The sequence below is a fragment of the Acyrthosiphon pisum genome, chromosome A2 (assembly GCF_005508785.2).
Source record: "Acyrthosiphon pisum isolate AL4f chromosome A2, pea_aphid_22Mar2018_4r6ur, whole genome shotgun sequence".
NCBI classification, from domain to species: Eukaryota; Metazoa; Arthropoda; class Insecta; order Hemiptera; family Aphididae; genus Acyrthosiphon; species Acyrthosiphon pisum.
Genome location: NC_042495.1, coordinates 12,980,870 through 13,007,911, shown reverse-complemented (window position 1 = coordinate 13,007,911; position 27,042 = coordinate 12,980,870). Strand labels below are relative to the sequence as shown.

Sequence of the window (27,042 nt, the reverse complement as noted above, 5' to 3'; positions counted from 1 at the left end):
CGCATAGAAAAAATGATTTTGCGTAAATGCATTTTGTTTATGTTGCCGTGGGAGCCCAGAGAGAGAAAACAAATAGTGCGCTGACAGCCCTCTTAAGGTCGACGTGCGTATTGACTTAGCAGCGTGTCTTTCGAATACAGCGCACAATTCGTTTGGCATTAATTTTTATCAGCCATTATGGTTGTTTTATTGCATTTTTTCGGTTGATTGCTACCTATGTGATAAATAAACATATTCATGAATTGACCCAAATACAGAATATATTTATTTATTTATAGCAGACTTAACGCAGTGACAATATGTTATCAAAAATAATAAAACTTATTACATCACATATAATAATATTATCGTTAAATTATAACATTCATTCCACTTTTTTTGGTTCCAAAAACTGTACCTAGGTACTATGATATTGTACTGAAAATCTAAAGTATTTTTTAAAAACGCTTTCTGCTGGTTAAGTTAACATGTAACTCAATGTATGTGTTCTGAAGGCTTACAATATATATTCTATCGTTTGTACATTTAACACAGGTGAGGAATCCATTCCCAGTAATGTATTTTTCTATTGAAATTTAGGTATAAGTATTGCGTACGGTGTTGAATTGTAATTGTATTACAAACATTCTTGTCAAACATAATACGGTATTGTGCAAATAGGTAGGTCAATATAATAAATAAATAAAGTGTATTCAAATTATTTTCTTTTGATAACGTTTCTGAAACTTTTTCTTTATTTTCGTCGAACACCTCATCTGGTCTCGTATCAATTGCAGATATTTTCTTAGCACAATGGATACAACCTACACAGAATGCAGCCAGTTATATCACGACCCATCATATTATATAAAATCAATATTGTATTTATTAGAGGGTAGAATAATTTAAGTCTGCATTAGATATACTACAATAAATTGAGATAATTACTACGTTTTCGTAACCGATATAGCAACGATAAAATCACATATTATTGTTCAATGCCCCCCCATAATGGGCAAGTGGCGGTGCGGATTATAAAAAAGGTCAAAAAAATAATTTTAGTAATAATAATACTATTTTGTATTTGTATACAATTTAATTTAGTTAAAACATTAAGCGACTTACTGTGTATTATGTTAGTGTGCATATTATTATCATTAATTCAAATATGAATATAATATCCCATATTTTTTAAAAATCACTGAAGTCACTTTGTCTACAACTCATAGAAGTGCGAAAACAACATTTAATTTCACATTCATTCTGTGCACGTGTTTCTCTGTATTTTAATTATATATTTCAACTTATTCAATATAATTTTATAAAGAAGATTATAATATTAAATTGATTAATTTTTAAACATCATTTAAAAATAAATAAATTTTTCAAAAAGTAATTTGACCTTTACACTAATATGTAATACACTGTATGACCATTTGAACATTTGATCACTGTATTGAATATTACACAATGATAATTTTATAAATATAATTTTTTATATATACTTTACGCTGCCCATAAAAACAGCTTAAGACTAAAAAGGACACTTAGTGACAAATCTATAGTAGCCCATTATTAAATTATAAATAAATAATTTGATGATCAATTTATAAATAAATTACTAGTATATATTGGTGCGTCGTACAGATTTTTTAAACTTTATTTTAATATATTTTTAATTGCAACCAAATAAGTTAATTATTATTTAATACATTTTTTAATTGATTTATATAGTAGGTAATAATAATAAATTGATTATTATTGGAAACTAAAATTATTTTTCCCCGTTTGTTCAAACTTTTTTTCGTGGACTTTTTTCTTGGCCTTTTTTTTGTTTATAATTTAAGGTAAAAGTATAGCTTAATGTCTTTTCTTTTGAAGACTGAATAACTTGCAGGTCATAATGAGAAAAAAATAATAGCAATAAATAATACTTTAACGCATAACAATATAACTTTGTTCTGTTTCATTTTGAGCCATAATTGAAAATGTCAAAATATTATATTAATTCCAATATTATGACGTAAATAATAACAATTAGATAATAGATATAAATGTACAGTTTAGGTACTATTTATTACATACTATGTTTTTTTTTTTTTTTTTATTAATGAACAAAATGTATCCGCTGGTTTATATTCAAACCATAATATTAATATAACTCACGGGATATTTGTGAAATCATATTTTTTTCGAAGCGTGAGAATGCACACATGGGATAAAATCGCAAGTTTAAACGTTTGTTCATATACAATATAATGTAATATGACAATATGCGACAATTTTTGTGACAAACTAATAGTTTTTTATAATTGTACAGTAGTACAGACTATTGAGTGACTATATGCGTACCGAAAATAATAAATATAATATGTAGGAATAGTTGTAATTTGTAGTGCGCTTTGCAGCAACACGCGCGCCAGTTGTAAACTGGAAAAATCTCCACTGCCTTAATGGTAATTTAAGGGCACGCACCTAATGACTTACCATATTCTGTAGTTACCGTAGGAAAGCCCATATCGAACATGCTATTATAAATGGGCTTTCGCCCGTCAAGTTTTAAATAAATAATTATGTTTACTATTTATATATATATTTACTAGCTGATCCTGCGCGGCGTTACTCGTGACAAATCAAATTTTCTTTTTAAACTCCGTTAAAATATGTCAACTGCATGGATTTTTAACACAGTTGTTTTGGTTGTTCTGACCAAATACAATAGATACTGGTCAAAAGTTATATCCAATCATGATAAATATTTTATTTTCTGCAACCAATGGTAACAATATATAAATAAAAAATGGAAGTTTTTCGTGAGTCAACTATGATAAATTCAACATTTATGTGTTGAAAAGTAAAAAGTATACTATAACTAAAATAAACTATATGATACAGATCTCTTTGAATCTATAGACGAACGCTTATGAAAATCGATCAAAAACTGTGTATTTGCACAAGGATAATTCATTTTAGGCCTTTGATTTTATATAATAGATATATTTATTAATCATGTATCCTACATGGAGTTTCCAGTGACAAATGAAATAATGCCAGACGCCAGTCAATTTACCTTGTCTTAAACTCTGTTAAACGTAAGCTATATCTACATATTTTGAACACAGTAATTTGAGTGGATTTAATCATATTATATAAAATACAGGTCTAAAATTATATTCAGTTAGGTATATTATAATAACTGTTTTATTTTCTGTAACCAATGGCAACCCTACATATGAACAAAATATATTCGTTTTTCGTGAGCCAATAAATTTCCGTGTGAGCGGCCCTTTAAATTACAAAATTTAAAAATTTTGCTTCGATGTGCACATCTCCGGGTATATGATTACTTTTGCCTATTATAGACATATATATATGTACCAAATTTCAGAACCATGAGTGTGATAGACTTCACTATGGATCGATCACACGCAAAAACATTGCCTTTTATTAATATAGATAGTTAATTTACGTCGGGCTTAACCCATAAGTACAAGAATTTACAATTTACAATTTACAATTTACAATAAATGATGGTCGTATTGTAAAAAATAAAAAGTCGACAGTAAGAAAAACTCTAGGTATAAAAACATTAGAGTTATCAGATAGAACATTGGAAGTAAATACGATTACATAGTAGACACACTAAAAACATACATTATAAACTAAACACCATATCACATTATTACATATTCTAATAATATATGTGCAACAATAAACATTTAACATATTATACGTGTACGACAAATTACGGCAATTACGCGCGGCATGTCCGTGAAGTTGGCCCCAGTGTTGGAACAGTGTACGATCAATTCGAAAAATATGCCAATTAAAAAAAAAATTTTTAGAATAATATGCAAATAAACCATTTAGATATTATTATGAAAAAAAAATATTAAATAAATAATAACACTAGAAATCATTCCCTATTCAACTGCCACGCAATCATAATATAAGTACCTATACGGGTACCTATAACCGCATACATTCCAACCAGTGGCGTGGCAAAGGGGGTCTAGAGGAGCGACTGCTCCTCCAAAATTTGGGTGGGTGGGTATTCATTTTTAACATATAATATACTGTACACAATATACTATAGAATTAATGAAGTACTAATGTAAAAAAAAAAGGGTGGCAAATGGGTACCGCTCTACTGTTCATTAGATGTCAAATGGATCATTGTATTGGATGTGTTAAATGTTAATTCAATGATGTAAAATAATGTTACACCAAAACCGAAACTGAACGAAGACGGTCTGCCTATATTACTATAAGTATATTTTATAATATTGCTATTAAAGTAATTTATACTAACAGTATATTAAATTTACTTTGTCCAAAACATTTAATTTGTTGTACTTTAAAAGTTTTATGTACCTACCCACGAATAATACTTTTAAATTACAAAAAAATAACTAAAAACGTTTTTTTCGTTTAGGTACATATCTAATTTTATTCTAATTTGAACTTAAAATGTCTATAAAAATGACTGTGTGAATATATTTTTAGAGATTTGGGTTACAATATCAACTATTTATGAAAAAGTATGTTTTAATTTTTCAATCATTAACTAAAAAATTTATCATTTTATACATTTTTATTTTTTTACTACAATATAATTTGCAATTTTTCGTAATTTTCTTTTCATCACTTATATTTGAAAATGTTTTATTCATTACTAACTGAAAAAGAAATATGCAAATTTTCGAGACTGATGAATTTCGTCAAAATTCTAACTTCAGACAGTCGTAAAAAATTACTGAGGACTTTTTTTTAATTTCACTATTAACAACTTTTTGAACTGTCCCTATTACATTTTTAAGTTTATTGCCCTACCAAAATTTTTTTACTGACAGCAATTAAAAAAAAAATTGCTTAGGTATACAGCTATCAGTAGTTCAAAAAGAATCAAAATATTTTGTCAATATTCGGTAAGACAATTTCATGTACCTACCTATGTATACGGTTGTTATTTCATTATAAATCGATTTTGATGAAAATTGGCTTTGTACAAAAATTCTCATTTTAGATTCTGGGTGGAGCGATGAATGTATATTGATTTTACAATGATGTGTTTTTTTTTTAATTTTAATACTGTCATCACCTTTTAGGACAATATAAATGCTTAGATTTTCTTCAACAGTATATTTTCTATTAGGAAAATGAATACTTTGGGGGGGGGTCTAAATTCTAAAAAATCTTAATAGTGTTTGAAAGCGCTGGAAAAAGAAAAGAAAAATTAAGAAAAAGCGGGAATTTTTACGCAAAGATGGTTTTCGACAAAATCGATTTTGGTTTTTGGTATAACTCTACAACAAATGACCTTAGTTGTAATTCAAAAACGAATAACCATAGATTCGAATTTTTTCTCCAATCCCGCAACTCGTATAATATAATATTTATATTATAATACGACACGGGTCTAAGTGCAGTCCACCCGTAATACTATAGACGTGCGTAGACATTTTCAGCGAGAAAAAAATGAAGGCCCCCCCCTATCCATACTTGTTATTGCCAGTCAATGTCATTCGAAAAGCCCAGAATATAATATATTGCAAGTGCAGCATGTTTGCTATTGAACCACCGTCTAAATAATACAAGCGGACGGACGACAAACCGTTACTAAATCATACGCCCGAATTATTTGTCGATAATAATGCCTACCTACCACGCGAACTAACACCCTTTTCGTCTACTTCATATCTTTTATAGAATAAAATCGCAAAAATACTGCGCAGTGAAATCCGGCCGTTTGTGGCCCGCGGTAAAACATTATGATGACGACAAACAAGGACAGACGGCGAATGTTTTTATTCCGTGAAATTATTCATCGGATCTATCACCAATATAGTATACAATGTATTCATTTCATCCACAGGTCCAACACACGCAAATCAAATGTAAGTGCCTGTGTCAGGTGCGATTCGTATAAGTAAAAAGATTAAAATAATAATTGTAGGCAAATATATTAATATATTAAGTAGGTTCTAGGTATATAGGTAGGTATTATAATCTTAGACAAAACTTTAGGAAGCGCAGTCACGTGAGATCGGGGAAACGTGTTTTTCGTAGACGTAACTCGTTCGTTTTCCATATTTTAATGACTAAAATTATAATATCGTTGCAATACGATAGGGTATACGAAAATAATATTTTTCAAAGCGTTATAAAAAAAAAACTTATAGCATTGCGTGAAAAATACTTTGCATTTTTAATACTTTGCAAGATGAAATATACATATAAAATGATGTAAAATAATAATATATGTACATCATACCGTAAAAGAAGACATATCATTATATAAAACTACACTACTACTAGGAAAAAAAATTTATACGCGCAATTTTAGAATGAAAAATCTTTTTTATTTCTGGCACCTATATACGTAAAGGAATACCAACTAGACAGTAGATAGTGATCAATAGCAGCGATATTATTTTCGGCTCGTTACGTGGTGCATAAAATAATGTTAGAACATAACTTATTTGAGATAAAAAACACACAAACTCATATAAAAAAGCCGTGACCATCAATTAAAATATAAAATACATTATACCCGTGCCTATTATACACTAAATTTTACTCGCGTAATTCGAGTCGAGGATGTGTGACGAACGTCACTGACTATTTGAACTACACGTCGTATTTAATTGATTTCCTTCCGACGATTAAATCTAAGTTCTATAATTTGTGTTAGGTCTTTTTTTTCTTTTTGTTTATTATCCATACACGAAATTGTTGCCGTAGCATAATGAATCGTATAATCCATCCATGAACTGTGTTCATCTATGACTATATTAGTATGTATATAAAGGTTTGTGATTGAATGTAATTACCTTTAAATCATTTTAACCGTACATATAGACAGATAGTTTAAAGAGCTTTTTTATTATCAAAGGATTAATATTACGTATTAGTTATTTATTTTTTAACATAACCAGCTACACTATACAGTCCTAACGCTTCACACGATTCACAAAAAACTTCCAAGAAAAGTAAGGGTGACTTTCAAATAATATGTTCAATTTAAACCAAGTATCTATGTACCATAGGCCATTGGTAATACCATAATATTGGGTATCAATGATTTCCAAAAAACACATTGTTTCAATCCATTTATCAATAGTATAACATTATAAAAAATACTGCTTATATTGGTGTTGTACAAACAATATTTTTAAAAAATACACTTTTTTCCTTTGTTATCCTTCGATGTAGGACAGAAATGTATTGTTTCGTTTTGACAAATAATAAGATTTATAGATCATTAAATATTAAAGCTTACACTCGTAATATTTTATTGTTGCAAGTTCCAACATTATATTTTAAAATATATATAATATACATACTAAGTAGTAAATTCTAAATTCTAACCGAAAGTTAATTTTTCTTTATTCTCAAATAAATAATAATAACAAGACAAATTTTGTTTACGAAAATATTCACATATAAATTTAGAACCAATAAATTAAAAATAATAATTTATTCTAATCAGCCGAGTATCTATCTATCTAACTATCTATCTATTACTAACCTAATCTATTTTTTTCTTCTATGTGAAATACCTATAAATTAATTTAATTGACAATTAGATAGTTGTATTAAGGCAAAAGAGTAAAAATAATAAATGCATTAAAATATTTAAATATTTCTAATTACGAAATTAAAATACTTAATTGGTATAAAAGAGAATGACAAAAGTAGAATCAGTTGTCGCTGTCCTTCCATAAATGTGACCCAAATCCATGTTAATTTCGTACGTCTGATATTTAAATGCCGATTATTTTTTTGCAACACGGTCTATCGTCGAAAATTACACAGTTAATCTAAAAATCATATTCACTTTCTATGGTATGGATTTACGATTTTTCAGCAATAAATTAGGTTTAAGCAAATAAAACATTAATAATAATATCAAAGCTCAAGTTTACATAGGTACATACTGTGTTAATTATATTTTATTAGTTATCAACGAAATATAAATATATTATATTAATTGATTTACAGCCCTTTGCAATAAAAAAAAAATAATAATACAACAATGAGAGCGTTGATAAACACAGCGTTCATACAATTCATATCACTAATTCACAAAGACAAACAAATATAACACATTTATATTGTACTAGAACAATATAATGGACAAAAAAAATAAATTTTAAAGCCAATTATTTTGAAATGTATAGTTACTCGTGTTTTATTGCTAGTAATTTCTTTACTGAACAAAATATTAAATTTATTTTAAAAATATAATCTAGTTTAAAATATCAAATTTAAATTAATTTATATATCAAAATTAAAGTTTTGTGAAAATTGTTCAAACTGAAAGTTTCAAATACATACATTTTTAAATTATAAAAATCACTTGCTTACATGTGAAATATTTATAAAATCATTTCCGTAGGTAATTGAATATAGCGTTCAAAATTAATACACAATGAAAACGATATTGTAAAAAATATATGTGAATAGTATAATAAATATATACTTACGTGGTATAAGAGAAAAGTAGTTTTCATGAAAATTGCGCACACAGCCTTTTTCACCTCGGCACAGTAATTTAATAGTACATATATTAAAATGTATAGTGAAGTTCCCACAAAGCTTAAATAAAAAGTTTAAAAGTTCACAATACACACATATTTACACACGTATAATACACATTGTATACACGAGTACACACTGAGCTGAAAGGTTCCAGGACTGTGTCCAATTTATTTTGTCCAACAGACGTTAACGCTGCAGATTACCCTTGCATACCTGTTAAATAAAATCTTATTTATTTTTAAACATTTTACTAACGTATATATTTCAATTACACATATGTTATATTACCTAACGATTCAGAGAAATGAAGATTACCGTCAAGCATATAGATATATAGGCATAAAGAACAAGTCACCAAAATATTGTTTAACATCGTTGTGTAAAAAATACATAAAAACAATTTAATATTATTTTGGTATCCGATACGTCTTGTCGCAAAATATTTAAATATGTTTTCAACATCAATAAGCTCTTATATTATAAAAACAAAATTACAAATATATATTAGGGTTTTATTTGAGTAATGCAGCATACGTGAAGTAAGCAGTATTTATTACCGACACGCCTTTATGATAATACTCAGCACATAGTATTTTTATACAACCTACCTATAATTAGGTACTACCGTAAAAGCAGTGAAGATCAACTCGCTCGACCTGTTTGATTGTTAGACATAAATTCCGTACTATAGTGAATAATTTATAAATTAAAATATCTCATAATAAGTATTTAACTAATGAGAATAATTACATTTTTCGAGTTAAACACAATATAATTTCATGTTTTTTAGTTTTCCTATAATGTTTGAAGAGTATGTTATAGTATGAGGGCTTTATTATAGTTATTAATTGAATTTTCTGAACAGTTTGGACAGCATATTACTATAGCATGGTGGTATTATCCTCACGACATAATCACAAAACATTTCAGCAGCATAAAAATATATTTTCAAGTACGCATCTAGCTTTGTGCCTTTTGTAGTATTCATTATTTTTATCAGTCTTTTCGCTCCACCCCGCCTGTATTAAAAACCCCGCGCGATATGTGCCTGTGTCATCAAAAAATAATTGTTTGTTCGCACCACTTTGAATCTACCGCCTAGATGATAGATATATTCATAACATTGCCGAAATAATTCATTCCAATTATAAACAAAAGCTTTTTAATAACATTCAGATAATTGTTAATACTCTGATCGGAAAAGATTACATCCTTAATTAATTTAATGTTTTACTCAACTTTTAAATAGCGAAATAACTAATGAGTAAGGAATATTTCGTTTTCTGCGAGTGGTTATGTATGCTTTTATAGATTTCGTTGAGTATTCACTTAGAACACTAAAATGACATAATATATAAGCACTGACTTACATATCAACATAACATATAGTAACATAAATCATGAATAATTTTTCCATTATTATTTCTAGTATGTATATAGATATAATTTACACACAACATGTCAAGGCAGGACTTCAACGAGTTAAAAAAATAAAGATAAGCTAAGAAGTTAAGACGTTACTTTTAAAGTTTTAAGTAAGGCATTAGGATTATTTTTTTTTAAAGTTCTTAACGTTTCAATTTTATTCATGATATGCAGTTACTTTATCAGTTAATTAATTTGTTAGTCACGTTAAGTTAATTTTTTTTCATAATATAACCGCCATTGATTTAAAATATTTTGATTTGTACAAATTATTATCTTCAAAAATTTTAGAATAAAAAAGTGATGAATGCGCTCTATTTCTAAATTTTAATATGGATAAAATATAAATACAACTTTATATTATATATGTTCATAGAAAATTACAATGTTACCCAAACGCATTAATTTAAAACCTCTCTGCAATAACACTACTAAATCACCCAGTATGACATCTAAAAATCAGTTGGTTCCAAGATCACTTAAAAAATTAACCTTAATACTTAATAACTATTCTGTTAGCAGGGTAAGGTTCTGGCATTATATAGTATCCCTTCTTTTCTGTTATTATTTCTGTCAATTACTCTCATATTATATATTATTTTTATACTTTATTACCATACTTTTATATTGTGTATCTACTATACTTTCAAATTTGCTTATGCAATTATGCCTTAGATTATTTATACTCAGTTTTAAAAAATGCAATTTACTGATTTTTAACTAAATTAAATTAAAGTAAAATGAAACGTAACTTTTAAATTTAAACTTAATTACAATTTTCTATATCAACTTAAAGAGTTAAAAAAACTAGTTAACTTGCCCAATCTTGTAAAATGTATCTATTTATTTTTTAGTGCGTTCGCCAAACTTATTTAATAATCATTAAAATAATACTTTTTAATACTTTGTTTTGTATTATTGAGTTTAATAATATAACGCGCAACATAAACTAAATACAAAACCACAATAAAAAAAAACATATTCACTTCTAAATTACTAATTTTGAGATTAAACACCGAAATTAAGTAAAAAAAAATGCCTCACAAGTATCTAATAATTTTAATATCTAGCGTAAAAGTATGCAGTCTCATATATCTACACTACCGTCTACACATGAATAATAAATGTATTTTTGTTTTTTTAATTAAAAATATCACCAAAAAAAATATTTGTATGCAGATGAGTTTACTTAGTATAATAATATGCGATAGGTAGCCAAATAAATGCAGATACTTAAACAGATCGTTTTAAAATGTATAAAAATCACTGGCCCATAAGTATTCAAACAAGAATACAAAAAAAATATTAAAAACAAATAGGTACATCGTATAATAAACTCAATAGGTTTTTACGAGTTCTATTACGTCTTGTCATTTACCTAATAAAAATGCATATATTATTCATGAACGAGCAAAAAAGTGATAGGGTGGATAGGTACATGGTTCTAAAGCGCTATGAATTAATAATTAGTTATTATTATTATCGTTTAACATCCCCAGCTAACCAAAATTGCAGCCTATGCATACTACGTGCATAGACACGTCTGTGTACAAACAAAACGAAAAGCCATTAAACATCAATGCCCGGCGAACAAACACCGGGAGTGGGATTCATATTTAATTCAAGACTCAATTTTCCGTTTTTTTTTCCTCTCTAACCCCATTCACTAAACTGTTAGGAATTTATTATCTTTATTGACACCGTCGACTCGACTGAGAACCCCGTAGGATAGTGTATCCAGATGAGGCTAAAATAGAAGAAAAGAAGACCACTATGTATAGCTCACACCGTAGACGACAAACCACTAAACATTCTCGTATACATTATTAATATAGGTACCTACGGTATACATAGGTATACAAAAAGAATATTAAACATAAATAAATATAAAGTAATACGCCATTAGCCTAAACAATTAAAACGAAACTAAAGAAAAAATTGTATATTTATTTAAAAATTCGTTTAAAATGTATTTTATAGCAGTTGTAGCACGTTTATCGTTTGTGCTATAACAATTTTGTTAACGATGTTACCCATTTGCAATAATCGTATTTATTTTACGCACCGGAATCCTCCCAGAAAATAAGATACAATAATATATTAAAATGCAATAAATGTCCATTGAGAATAATAATATTAATATATTATAATAGCAAAGCCACGTAACTCTCAAACGATATTTTTCTCAGATTCCGTTACAAAAAAAAAGGAAATATAACGTAAAAATAAAGTCTCAAATTGTTTTTACAAGAACTACTCGTATATAATAGCTCATTTGTCCAGAGACGGATCTTTATTGCACTTAAAAACGTTAACATGCGGTATAATAAGACCATAAAATACCATGAAATAAGCTTTAAAAATAGGTAATACAATAATTTGGATAAGTGTAGACGACTGACCAGTGACCACTGAGGCACTGAACTGACGTTTGAGGATCATTCAAATTAGTTACAATTAATTATTTTGAGAACCAATATGGTAAAAATATGTTATTAAAAAATATATTTTGTAGACTATTGAGGTAAAAACCTACTGTAATATGCTTCTTAGTATTTTTTCCAAACATACAAATTCTGATAAATCCTTACCTACTCTGATGCTGAACATTACAAATATCTGATGTCATATGTATGGAATATTAAAATATAGGTTATATTAATGTAACGTAAGTAGGTAATAACTAACGTACCTACTTACTTATTTTTCTTTTCTTACACGGCTTTCTCTACAGGCCATAGTGGTTCTTGACTTCCAAAACAATTCTTCTCCATTCAATACGATCTGAGCGATCTTTAACAGCATTTCTCCAGTTCCGTATATACATATATGTTGTAGATAATTCTTTACTTCATCTATCCATCTACTTCTTGAACGTCCTTGTCTTCTGGTTCCTTCCATTCTTGCAATCATTAAGCGTTTGGGTAATTTTCAATCTTTCCTCATCCACACGTACTAACGCACTAGTTATATAAAAATACATTTTTAATTAAAAAATAAATCTGTATCTCTTTATAAAAATTAAAAACATATTTTCCAATATTTTATTAAATTAAAATAATACAATTTACTTAAAGCTTTTTTAATTATTTTTAATTTCATAGCTATTAATTGATAAAAAAAATACCCTCAATGTAGGTATGGTAGTTACCACTTACTATTTTATTATTTATTAACATATATAAATATCTTTATCAGACTTTATATATCAATAACTAAATTAGTTTCAAAATGGCCAATTAAAATGTAAATACCTACCTATCTACAAATTACAATAGGTACTAATTAATATTAAAATGTATTTAAACAACTTTAATATAAAAACAATGAATTTATAATCTCAATAATTCAAGATGGCAACTATTGGAGTTTTCGACCAGATTTATTGACGTCATAATAAAGTTGTCATATATTTTATATTTAGTATTAAATCAATATCAGCATAAGTTGCGCATAATATTATACAAAAAAATCCTTAATATTTTATAATAAGATTATATAATTTAATGTGAGTATCAATTTAAAAAACTTATTCATTTTTTTATGGGCCACAAATTTCATGGATCCGTCACTACAAAATTCATTGACGCGAAAACTTATATAATTCGAATACCTAATACTATCATAAATTTCCCTTGTACAACAAAAACACTAGCCACGTTATTTTTAACTAAATATTAATACCTAGTTTATTTGTTGCAACAATATCATGTTTCCTTTATTAAAGCATGAGTAAATTTAAATAAATGTTGATAAAAATTCGTATAACTTATAAGTAATAACTTAATACTTAGTTTATTATAAGTAGGTACCGTTATTATATGTATTATGTTGTATACTATTGCATAGGTACTACATTGTATAATTTAAAACTTTACCCACAAATATTAACGAAACGTTAATAGTAAAATATCATTAAATATCTACCATAATATAGTATTAGTATAATATAATTAATATTTGTTTTCACATTAATTTATAATAAACTAATAAGCTAAATATACCAACAAAAAATAATGATAAGTAATTTCAATAATATTTTAGATTCTGAGTGGAGCGAGGAAGCTATTGTTTTTACAATGGTGTTTATTTTTTTTTTTTTTTTTTTATATCCTGTATACAAAATTTCTTCCAAAAGTAGAGTTTCGATTTCAACATATAATACCTTATCTTTTAGCAAATTGGATCAAGATGGTACTTTAAAGAGGTAATTTTTCGATTTTCTCAATAGTTATTTAATGCCACGGGAAAAACCACTGGAAAATTACGAAAAAAACGCTAATAATGGGATTTTAATTTCTACCTAACGCTTTGTTTATCAGCATAGAAACGAATACAAAATTATAATATTTTAATATTAATTCAATTTACATGATAAAATAAATAATAACAAAATATAAAATATCAAGACTGACAAACCGTCTCCACTCAGAATCGTTTTTCTTATACAATGATATTATATCATTGAATTCAAGTCTAATACAACCATTATACAATGATCCACTTGTAATCTACTGTACAGCAGAGCGACATCCACTTACCTGCTTTTTTATTATTTATTTTAATTTATACAAATATAATATATCAATAAAATAATAATATTATAATAAGTTGTTAACAAATATTATGAAATGGATTCAAAAGTGTTAAAATCTTTAAATATTATTTCGTGCTTGTGTCTTATATTCTACCTACGACCTCCATATTAACAGTGGAGGAGAGGGGGGATGTTCTGGAATCCATCCAAACACCATGAATCAAAAAATGTTTAACCTATACTAATGTCAATAATAAATACCATAAAAAAAAACTTCAAACGGTGGCTACACTACGTTATGTTATATATATTTAACCATGCATATTACATATTTTTATGATTGTATATATTGCAATATCCGTTTTACTGAATGTCGAATGTCATTTTTAGCGAAAATTGAGTTGGGTATGGTTTTAGGACTCGATGACTCTCGCGTAGTCATGCAGAATAATACCTAGGAAGTTCACTGACGTATAGTAATATAATAATACACTAATATTATTCCCGACTGAGACGTTTCAACCGCTTGCAGTTCATTTGGAACCAGCTTGCACCGCGACCGAGCTATGATGCAAGCTAAACAAAAATCTGCGAAATCCCATCCCCGCACCCCACACAAAAACCACAATATTATTCCGATACCTACATCTATTAAATTGTCTCATTTCCATGCACAGGGTGTCAAATCAAACCGATAAGGAGCAGTGGTCGTCACGTCGGTACGGGAACCGGCGACATTCGTTTTCGGAGAAATGCTACATCCAACCCTGCTACAACAGCTGTATAACTGCCTGACCAGGCCTGAACCGTGTCCGTCGTGGAAAACCGACGCTAATAAGTATGAACATAATATCCGGCGACGAAAGACCGTCGGGACCAGAATAGTGAATACTATATAATATATGATTTATTACTGTTGTCGTCGTCGTTATTATAATTCAACGTGGGTTGATATGCATACAGCGTAGTTTCACCCCCCTGGGCTGCCAAGATTTTGACCCGGATATTATTATATTAAGCATATCAGCGCTGATGTCTGAGTAAAAATCTCAATAGTATTCCTATATTATATTATGGCCGCGGTTTTTGTGTTTTTGTCCGAATACAAAATTCATAAACATCGCCGAGGTCCGTCCGATTCTTTGTGCCAATCCTCCCCTGATGATTTACCAGTGAGTGTGTGTGTGTGTGTGTGTGTGTGAGAGAGAGAGAGAGAGAGAGAGAGAGAGTATTGGCGCCAGGGTGGTCGCTTTTTCATTGTTATGCTAACAGTTTGACGTGCGCTGACCTTTTTATGTAGCCATGACTGAAGCTCCCTGGAATTGGATTGTTCGACGAATAAAATATTTCAAGACCGTGGTATAGACGACAGACGCGGCCGACTTCAACTACGCATTGCGTGCAACCCTTGGGAATTGAAAAAAAAATATGGCACATTATACATCTTTGAAGATTTGTACTTTTCCTGATCAACAAGTTAGATAGTTTTCATATTCGCCGTCACGCGTTTAGTATTCATTTTTATTTTAAACCATATTTAAATTCTAATGCCATGGTGGCAATATAATATTATGATATTATGATACAATTCCGCGAGCGCGCACACACCACACTCTGTGAAATGCAATAAAAGTAATAATAATATGCGTAACACAGTGGTAGTAGTTTTGTATATAATATAAATTAATATTATATATAATTGGAAACTCTGTGGAGTGTGGTGACGTAGTGAAGGTAGAGAGAGGTACATTACATTTTTTTAAATGACTCGTGTACATGTATCCATCTGTTCGCGGCGACCCGACACAAATAACGGAAACCGTTTAGGACATATTTTATTGGCTATGACAGGTCCGGTAACTGGAATAATTTAGTTCCGACATGTCCCCGGAGCTTATAATATACATAGGTATATGGTTGAACAAATTCCGCATAGGTACAAAATCAATAACTATTCATACGTGTTTTTATTGCAATAAAAATAGTATTATAAATCCACTTTAAAGTTTGAAGTAAAAAAATATGTATAACACCGTTTTTTTTTTTATAGGTGCCTACTGCTCCATAAATTCATTATCCTTTTGATCGGTTTTCGTAACATATTTAGCTGTACAAATGTAAAAAAAAATGTATTTAATTAGTCAACCAATTTACAATATCCATTTGCTTATGTCATCACGGCCGTTATAATATTATATTATAATAGTATATCCATAATTTTAGTTGTATGGGCATTTGTTCTAAAATTATTCATTAAACGTAGATATTCTCTCACATTCAAATATAATATTTATACGTTGATTACGGTTTACAGGATATCTTACACGTGGCCGTTAAGGATGTGAAATTCAGACGTCAACAATTTTCACTTTTTAAATATAAATTGTCATATGATCAAGTGTACAAGGAAAAAATAATAACATATAAAAACCAGTGAAATTTTCTAATGTCTATAATTTTAATGTAATACTGAAGCTGAATGCGATTGAATACGATTTCAGGTAAGGTAATATTTTAAATGTTTTATAGTTAGTATATTAAGTGCCTATAATAATAATAACATTTTATATTTATTAATATTAATCTTTTGCCATTATTCTACTTGGTAAAATAGGGTGCACAAATAGGCGCTCGTTATTTAAAAATATGCATATATTAATACGTATATTGTATTTGCTTTGAAGTAGGTATATAGAATTTGTAATTTTTATAATGATAATATTATGTAATTTGCGTCACCGAAGAAAAATAATGATCAAAATAACACAAGACGTCGGGTGAACTTGAAAAAAAATATCTGTCGTACCTGCTGCTGCTGTACTTCGGTTCCTATATAATATATAATATATATATGTATAATACTGTAGACCACTTTTCCACGTAAATTGCAAATTTCGTTGAATATAATAATTATTAATTATTCCTTTAACGAATACATAATATATATATTTGTAATAAAGTTATTATTATTATTATTATTATTCATAAAATATAATGAAAACGACAGAAAACTTTGAGGGGCGGTCGTAGTAAACGAAACACGGCTATTCGCGCGGTGGTATTGCTGAAAAGTTTCTCATCACGGACTCTCGGAACAATATCATCTAATAATAATAAAATACGCGTCTTAGTTTAATTTAGAACACTCCTTCGTTAAACTCACGAACCAGTGCCCAACTCATGCATATACATAATTATTATACAGTGTGACACTGTGACTGTCTTGCGGTATTTGTCATTCCACCTACTTAGTATAAATACTACCAATACGGTAAAACTTCATAACCATTTGAATACCTAATATAAATTAATAATTCAACTCTTCAAATATTTACATAAATTAGTCCTATACATTTCCCATCTCAGAATTTGTAAGTAACAGGAAAAGCTAAAAGCTAAACCATTAAAACAAAATACTTCAATATTTCTGTTGACGTTTTCCAAAATACATATGTTTTTTTCATTACTGGAAATTTGAGACATTCTTAGTAATATCTTCTAAGTCCTACGTAAAACTGAGCTGTTTCATGGATCGTGGCTCGCGTATCATCACAGCTTCCACGTATTGTTGTTCTTGTCGTCTTTTACTTTATTTTTTTTATTTTTTTAATTCATGGAATTCAAATATAATTATATACTTCACAAAGAGCTTGTCAATGATATGATACTTGGTATTTTGAAATCTTATTTTTTTTTTTATACGATATATATAATATAAATTTAAGCGCTAAATTTCATGATTGCATGTCGCAACTTCTTGATCCAAAATACACTCACACACATATATATATATATATATTATGTTATACAACCATATTATATATATATATTATGTTATACAACCATATTATATATATATATATTATGTTACACAACCATATTATATAAATAAGTTATACTTAAATAACCGTGATGTTTATGCGATACGGCGTTAGTTCGCAGATGGATCAAACTGTCGTCAACGGTTCGGTCGCAGCGGCCGTCGACAACGGCACGACCGGCGGCCCTTCGGGATCGGGCACCAACTGGACCACAGCGGTGGTGGCGCACGCGGACCTGACGCCGGTTCTGTCGCCGTTCGAGTCCTGGCAAAAGGTCATCATCGTGCTGGTCATCGGCGTGTGCATGGTGCTGACCATCACCGGCAACATACTGGTCCTGGTGTCGTTTATCGTGGACCGGACCATCCGGCAGCCGAGCAACTACTTCATCGCATCGCTGGCCGCCACGGACATGTTGATCGGTACGGCGAGCGCGAAATCTGAAAAATCCGAAAACGCGAATAGACAAAATATGATATAAGCACCTTGCCCACCTCTCGACCACTTCAGTTCTGGAACCAAATTAGTCACCAAGAAACAATCATCCCATATACTAATGATTCCCGAACTATTCTAGGACGATAATGCCCCCGAAATCTGTGAGTTTCCACAGTACACAGTGCGTTCCGAAATCATTCTTATTTAATACCCCAAGAATCTGGAAGGAGGTAGGTATCCACTGCCCAGTGTGTTCCAATAAATAAGTCATATTTTTTTCGTATCCTGACTGCGTTATAGTTAATTTTTAGTATATAATATAGAGTATAGGCTGATGTTTAAACTTTAAATTCCATTCTTTTGACAAAATCCAATTAATATATTTAACATTTTATGGAGTCTTAATTTACCCATCAATGGCATTTTTTGAAAATTAAAAATGTTAACTGTCCATTACAGAACTGGTTCTACTATCTTAGTACCCTCGCATTCATTGACCCCCCCCCCCCAATTCTCGTACCAAGAGTGTGAGTGGACTGTGGAAATTTTACTTCGTATTATTATGGAGGGGCTAATATCCGGGGGTACGTTATTATACTGTGTCAATCGGTCAATCACAGTGATATTATCTAACGGTTTACATTACATTTGAGGAGGGTAAACTTGTATTGTCGCACCACAAATGCGCATGTAAGTATTCGCAAGTACAGTGAACAATACGACGACGTTTTGCCTTTCCCCTTCAACACATCTCAATGGGCAGATCGCTCGGCTTTATTGACTGAGATGTGTCTCGATGTAGACATACATAATACCTAGTACGACTAGTACGAGTATGATACGGTTTTTTGTTTTTAGATTTTATTTGAAATAGGACTTATCTCTGGCCACTGATATATTTTGTTTGTTCTATTGGCAATTAGCGAAAACCGTTCAGAATGATAACAATATAGAATGAAATAAAACACACATTCCTTTATTTTCAACAGACTCCTTTTTCATGATTCTTATAGCAGTGTTTGTTTTACCAAACATATTTTTTCCGCTGGTCGAATAATATAACATTTTGATTCTCCGACGGTCAAACTATTTAATTTCAAATAAATATACAATATACATTGTATACACTTTACCAACGAACAAAAATAAATGTATGTGTAAGTACTTATAAATACACAATCACTTTCTTATAATAAACTTTCATACTGTTTTTGAAACTGATTTCAAAAATCGAATTAAACACTTTAGGAAAAATTTAAAAGTTTTAAGCCATCATAAAGTACCGACCTATATTTATTCCTGTTATTTTAATTAAAATCATTAATTAATTTACTGAATCATAAACAGCCGCGATAAATTAATAATTTATTAGGAACCAAAATGTATGATTCGTGACCATTGGGTGTTTAATGTTTATATAGAAAAGTAAACGCTAAAAATTAAAATAATCAATTTTTGTTGGATTACATCTAAAGTAAAAAAAAGTAATTGGATGACGTTTTTTTAAGTTTTAACTGGAGTGAATTAATTTACAGAAAATAAATGTGTTATTCTATATTCAAGAAAAAGTAAAATGCTTATTGTTATATGTTGATATAATCTCGCATTTTTTTTTGTTCAGAAACCATTAAAAAAATATCGCGTAAAACGACATCTGATACACACTTTATATAATATGTTAATTTATTACAACCACACTTAATGTAAACGGTAAAAGCTCGTATGTTTGAAAAAAAGAAAAGAAATGTCATTATGTCAATCACTTAAGTCCTACACCGATGAATTGCTTCCGATTTTACGTTTTCAGATGCAATCGATCGTCATACATGTAATTACTGTCATTTCTATTGATAGCGTGTCAAAATATTGTTCAAAATCGTTCACTCGACTCACATATTGCGATACCTCCAAATCTCTTATCCTCATCGAGGGCTCGGATACAATTACAAACAACGCGCGTGGCGTGTCAAAGCATTATAGAATCGGAACATGATATTAGCTATATATATATATATCAAATGTTTATCACAGGCCCGGTCTTTTTTTCCTTGGGGACCTTCGAAATAAATACTTTTAACTTTTCTTCTTTTTCGTTGCTGTTTTGACTTTTGTTCACCTTGACCTACGTACAAAATATATAATATGACATTTTATACTACTTGCATAAAATACGATTGTTATCACATCCACGAAAATGTAAATGTGACGAGTTTTGAACAACCTTGATGAAATTTACTGTTGCTCATAAATAAAAGGAAATATAAAAAAATATAAGGATCTAATAGAAATTATAATAACAATAAAACCTTACGAAGTACCATTTTATTCGTAGTGATTAAAAAATAAATTGAATGTAGAGAAATGGTTAGTTAAAAACTTAAAATATTGTATTATTAATTTTTTTATGCATACCTACTAGTCGTTCATAGTAACCTTAGTTTATTCTTAGAATTAGAATTATTCTAGCATCACACACGTACCTACATAAATTATCATATATTAATATACAATTTGTCAGGTATTAAAAAATTATTCAATGTACTGCATAAAAAAATATGTTAATTACCTATTTTTTTTAAATATTAAATAAGCTTCGCACGATTTTAGTATACCGCACACTTGCAATATATCTACTATTGCTTCATATTTCATTACAATTTCAATTCACTTTTTATACTGGAATCATTTGTTTTCCGTAATAATTATATTGTTCCTTTTACAATTCACAAAACTCAGATCAGAAAATATTGATAAAACAAGTTAAAAAAACCACAAGCAAAAACATGTAATAATTTGCAACAACTGTAATGCAATTACAAAATAATATATATTATATACAAAACTCCAAAGAACCCATTATATCAACGCAATAATTTACCTTTTTTCTCGTGTTAGCGTGAAAATATATGTATTATAATGACAATAATTGACAAGCCTCACACGGAATATAAAATGTATTCTTGCCTATTACTTTAATTGTATCAAAATTTTTAAAACATTGTATGCTTACATATTTTTTTATATTTTAAAAAAAAAAATATTTCCTAACAAATAAGTAGGTATAGTAAAATAGAAATTGAAAAATATCAATTTCAATACATTATCGAAAAACCTATAACAACTAATATTTTTCGATCTTGTGAGCTATATAATGGGGAATACATTTTCTGTATTTTCACAACGGACGATGAGTTCCCCACTACCAGTAGGTAGTTATAGAATTGAATAGTGTAAAGAAAGACGATAGTCGATAACAGTCTAAAGCAAACTTTCTAACAAACTTTCCATAGTCACACTACCACAATAATTTCATTGAACCTTCACTATATATTTTATATTATTAAACAATACGTTAACATTGCCTTCTTATTTCGTTTCTCACCCACCCCATTGATATTTTAATTTTGATAACCAGTAGGTACATATAATAATAATATTCAGCTAAATATCTGCATGAAAAATATTTAAATCCAATCCTGAGCATTCCGTTATTATTTTCAACAGAAATAATATTGTCGTTAATATTTAAATAGATTAAACACGCTTCGGAAATGTGTTTTGTGAGTAACGACTGCAATAATGATTACCACCAATTTCGTGTTTTATTACCCATGAAATTGTTAAGGTATATTATAATATACTTTATTCACACTTTGATGCTTCGACGTCTAATGTTTACAAATTATTATGAACTATAAATAAGCAATATTAATATCAAGAGATTATGAATTTATGTGCCATAATTATAAACCAAATACAATTTACATACCTAAAGTTTGGCACAGGGTGTTTAAATTATGTTATTGTTATACGAAAATTAAAACAGAAGAAACAACACATCCCCGCGTAATCTACAAAGAATTTTCAAAATCATGCATTTCCGGAAAAATCTGTTAGACGCCGCTCGCCGTTAACACTAAACCTATAGGATATTCTGACAAGTTAGAAAGCTCTTGATCTTTTATTCAAGGTTGAAATATTTTTAATCAGTAGTTAATAAAATTCCTACAAAAGACATTGACAATAAACACATCTAAAAGAGAAAAAACAAAGCAGATCGATAATATTGAAATACTTTTTATCCGAGGATCCGACGCACTAATGTACCTATATTTTATCCTAAACAATACACCGTCCAACGCTTGCTTTCAAAATCAATCATCATTAGTGACTATAATAGGTACTATATAATACTTCATTAGACGTCGCAATAATTTAGTGACTCTTAAAAACAAGTTTATAACTCAACACCTCCTACGAATAGAAAACGTAACTCAAATTTTTATAATTTTTTTCCGGAGAGCAGATTAAAGTTTTAACGTAGGTATCTCAAGTTATGTCTTTATTCTTCAAAAAAATAAAATAAACTTCGCTAAAAAATAATTTTGCCTATTGTTTTCATTAAAAATGGACGTATCTAACTCAAGATACGTAAGTCCTTGTTTGCTAGTAAACCCAACATAATTGACTTTATAACATTGATTGTATTTACAGAATCTTTGGCAGAGTAGTGTAAACTGTAAAGCTATCTTCGTCGGGAATATAAAGAAAAAAACGCTAGCTAGCAGAAACCCAAATAAACCAAAAAATGAAGTACTTCTTCGTAGGAGTTATTATTTTTAATGTAACTTATCAAATAATCTATTGTGATTTTGTCCGGAATCGTTATATTTTAAATATTACATCAAACGAACAAAATGACCAAAATATAATAGGTGGTACCTATACGAGTAATATAGTCTCGTAATAATTACAATTATTTAGTAATGAGTAGTATCGATTATATTAAGTTCTAGGAAAATCTATACATGGCCTAAACAAGTATTTCCAAAAACGACCTTCCCAGTGTAGAAGCGTTTAATCATAGTTTAAGAGAGATATAGAAATATGGAACACACTTACGTTGGTCGAACGGTCCGTGACCTACGTTATAGTACGATTCGTATTTAAATATATAAACTTGACAGTGACTGAATCGATGTTTTGTTTGTCTGTTTGTCGTGAACAGGTACGGTGTCGATGCCGTTCTACTGCGTGTACATACTACAGGGATACTGGGACCTGGGACCGTTGCTGTGTGACCTGTGGCTGTCCGTCGATTACACGGTGTGCCTGGTGTCGCAGTACACAGTGCTGCTGATCACGGTCGACCGGTTCTGTTCTGTGAAGATTGCGGCTCGGTACCGGGGCTGGCGGACTAAGGACAAGGTCATGTGGATGGTCGTGCTCACGTGGATCATCCCGGCGCTGCTGTTCTTCACCAGCATATTTGGCTGGGAACACTTTGTCGGCTACCGGGACCTGTTGCCGGGCCAGTGCGCCGTACAGTTTCTCAAGGATCCCGTGTTCAACACGGCGCTCATCATCGGCTACTTCTGGACCACGCTCATCGTGCTGTTCGTGCTGTACGGCGGCATCTACAAGGTGGCGTATGAGATGCAAAAGAAGAGTGAGGCGAAACAGCGCAAGATGCAGTCGATGGTGGCGCTGAGCGCGGGCACCGTATCCGGTATGGCCGGTCACGCGGCCGGCATCGGCATGTCCAAGACTCAGAGCACTCTTCTCGTGCACGACAAGCCGCAGCAACAGCAGCAACAGCAGCAACAGCAACAGCATCAGCATCAGCAACAGCAGCAACAGCTACAGCAACAGTATCAAAACCAACAACAGCAGCAGCTACAACGACAGCTGGCGGCCGGCGGCAACAGGTCGTCCGGTTTCGACGAGAATGCAGCGGAGGCGGCGGCCTGCCGGAACACGGGCCCGGACGACCAAAATTCTACGACCGTGGTGGTGGTGGACAAGGAGCGATCGAGCAGCCCGGCATTCGAGTCGGACGAGGAGAGCACGACGGGCGAGAAGCAGCAGCAGATCAACTGGCCGCGCAAAAAGTCGGTGGCCGAACTGATCGTCCAATCGGCGCTCGTGCAGCGGTCCAACAGCGGCATACACCTGTCGCCATCCGACAATCTCATACCGTACTCCAGCACGTCCGGTAACAACAACAACAACAGTAGTCCGATCGTCCGGTCGTTTTCCAACGTGGCCGTCGTCAATTGCAGCGCACCGATGGTACCGCGACGCCGGACGCCGCCCGACACGCCTTCGCCGCCCGACAGCCGGGTGGACGCGCTCGTCGGCATGGACACGGGCGAGCTACACTTCATGGACGACAGTTCTATCGTAATCGGGTCGCCGACGTTCGAGAGCCCGACCAACAGCACCAGTTCAATGAACGAAACAATGTCTTCGGCCCAGTGTTCTCCGGCCCACGGTGCCGCGGCTTCGTCCTCGCTTCTGCAGGCCGCGCTCATCCGGGCGGCAGCGGCCCAGCAGATGAGCCAGTCGCACGGCCCCAGCATCGCCAAGGTCAACACGGCCGTCGTGGTGGACGGCCGCAATCGCAGTTCCGCGTCTGTCACATGCACCACGACCGTAGTGGTGGCGAGGCGCGGCCGCGGTGCTGCAGGTAACGACGACGACGACGACGACGGTGACGATGACGGCGACGACGGTGACGCGGCCGCCACAGGTACCGGCGAAAAGTCCTCGTCCGAGACGACCAAGAGCGGTGGCGGTGGTGGCGGGGCCGGAGGCGGAGGCAGTCGGGATAAGCGCGAGGGCAGTTCTCGCGGTGACTTCGTCCGGACCATCGGCAAGCGTCTGAAGGTGAAACGGCCCAAAGTGTCCGGCCGCCAAAAATCCAAGTCGGAGAACAGGGCCCGGAAGGCGTTCCGCACCATATCGTTCATACTGGGCGCGTTCGTGGCCTGCTGGACCCCGTACCATATACTGGCGCTCATCGAGGGTTTCTGCTCCAACCCGCCGTGCACCAACGAGCGGCTGTTCCTGTTCGCGTACTTCTTGTGCTACGCCAACAGCCCGATAAACCCGTTCTGCTACGCGCTGGCCAACCACCAGTTCAAGAAGACGCTCACCAGGCTGATGAAGGGTGACTTTCATATATCATAGGCCGAGCATCACACACCCGTGTGCGCGTGTTCCTCCCGCGACGTTTCTGTTCCTAAAAACGATTGTTTCCGGTTACTATGTATACGTCGTTCGCGGTTTTTCCATTTTACACACCGTCACCAGCTCCATCACCCTCTACGCCAATAATTATAATATGTGTAACGGACAACGGTTCCTATATGCACGCGTGATCATCGGGATGTTAGATAATATTATTATTATTATCATCTTTACACTGCAACGATCGAAATATTCTAAACTTTAACCGCTTTAACCCAAACAGTTTTAGTACATATTAGTAGTAGGTAGGTAGGTACATAATAATAATATCATTAAACTTTCGTCAATCGATGAACACCTCAAACTTCGGAAACCCAATAAACCTCGTGGAAGCATATTATATTCTTACAAAAATGTAACTTTATTTATTAATATTGTATTATACTTATGATATACTTACATGATTATAGGAATATTGTAAATAATAATGTCTTGATAAAAACAAAAAAACTAAAAAAACCACCATCATTTATTGGCTTATTATAAATTAATCAATAAATAACTAAAGAATATGTGTAGTACACATTCAGTTTAGCATAGATTTTTATAGACCTTTTTAATACCCAACGACTTAAATATTTATTTGTGTAAATAAATATTATTTATAATAATATTATGTGTTTTTGAACAGGGTAACATCAAAACTGTACTTTAAAATGTTTAATTATTCTTAAATCTAATGTTTCGTGTATATTATAATATAAGTTATTACATATACATAAGATATAAGGTATAATAAAACAATGTGATATTTATAATTATTAGAATCATTGCGACAATATTTACCAATGTAGAATAATATTTCATTTGATTATTGTAAAGCTTATTAAAAACGAATCCGATTCACGGATTAAATGAGCCCTAATCTGTAAATGGAATTCGTTTTCACTAGATTTTAGAGACAAACCAGCTGTTTTTTTTTTTACATAACATAATTATCGTGTAATTAGTTTAATATAGCCATTGTATAGATAATAATGTATTATAATATATAGTTGTGTGTAACGTCAAATAAATTAGTTATTGATATTTATTACAATAAACAATAGGGATTTTTAATTTATAACAATTGTTGTCTTTCATTGACCTCGTTATACTCATATTCTTGCACCCGGAAAAGAGAAAATATAGTTCAATAACATAATGCTATACTAATAGAGGACGAAATTTCCACTTCAATGTCTAATGAATTATGACTGGAATTTGGTGTTCGAGATCTATACCACTAAAAGTCTCACTACAGATTTCAACAGCAACGAGATGACA

General features: G+C 31.3%; 1 protein-coding gene across 5 annotated transcripts in view; it reads left to right on the top strand.

Annotated features, from left to right (window-relative positions):
- LOC100159916 (muscarinic acetylcholine receptor M2) overlaps positions 1-26,777 on the top strand; it is a 93,133-nt gene extending 66,356 nt beyond the window's left edge. For 3 of the 5 annotated variants that reach the window (XM_016800774.2, XM_008180260.3, XM_016800772.2), the window contains 4 exons: positions 15,163-15,323; positions 16,800-16,986; positions 18,421-18,728; positions 23,753-26,777. In XM_016800774.2, the coding sequence (XP_016656263.1) occupies positions 18,428-18,728; positions 23,753-25,716 (2,265 nt within the window). In that variant the 5' untranslated portion in view covers positions 15,163-15,323; positions 16,800-16,986; positions 18,421-18,427 and the 3' untranslated portion in view covers positions 25,717-26,777. Of the gene's footprint in view, positions 1-15,162; positions 15,370-16,799; positions 16,992-18,420; positions 18,729-23,752 lie in introns of all 5 variants that reach the window. The other 2 variants (XM_029490372.1, XM_016800775.2) reach the window with 2 other exon arrangements.
- The last annotated feature ends 265 nt before the right edge of the window (positions 26,778-27,042 follow it).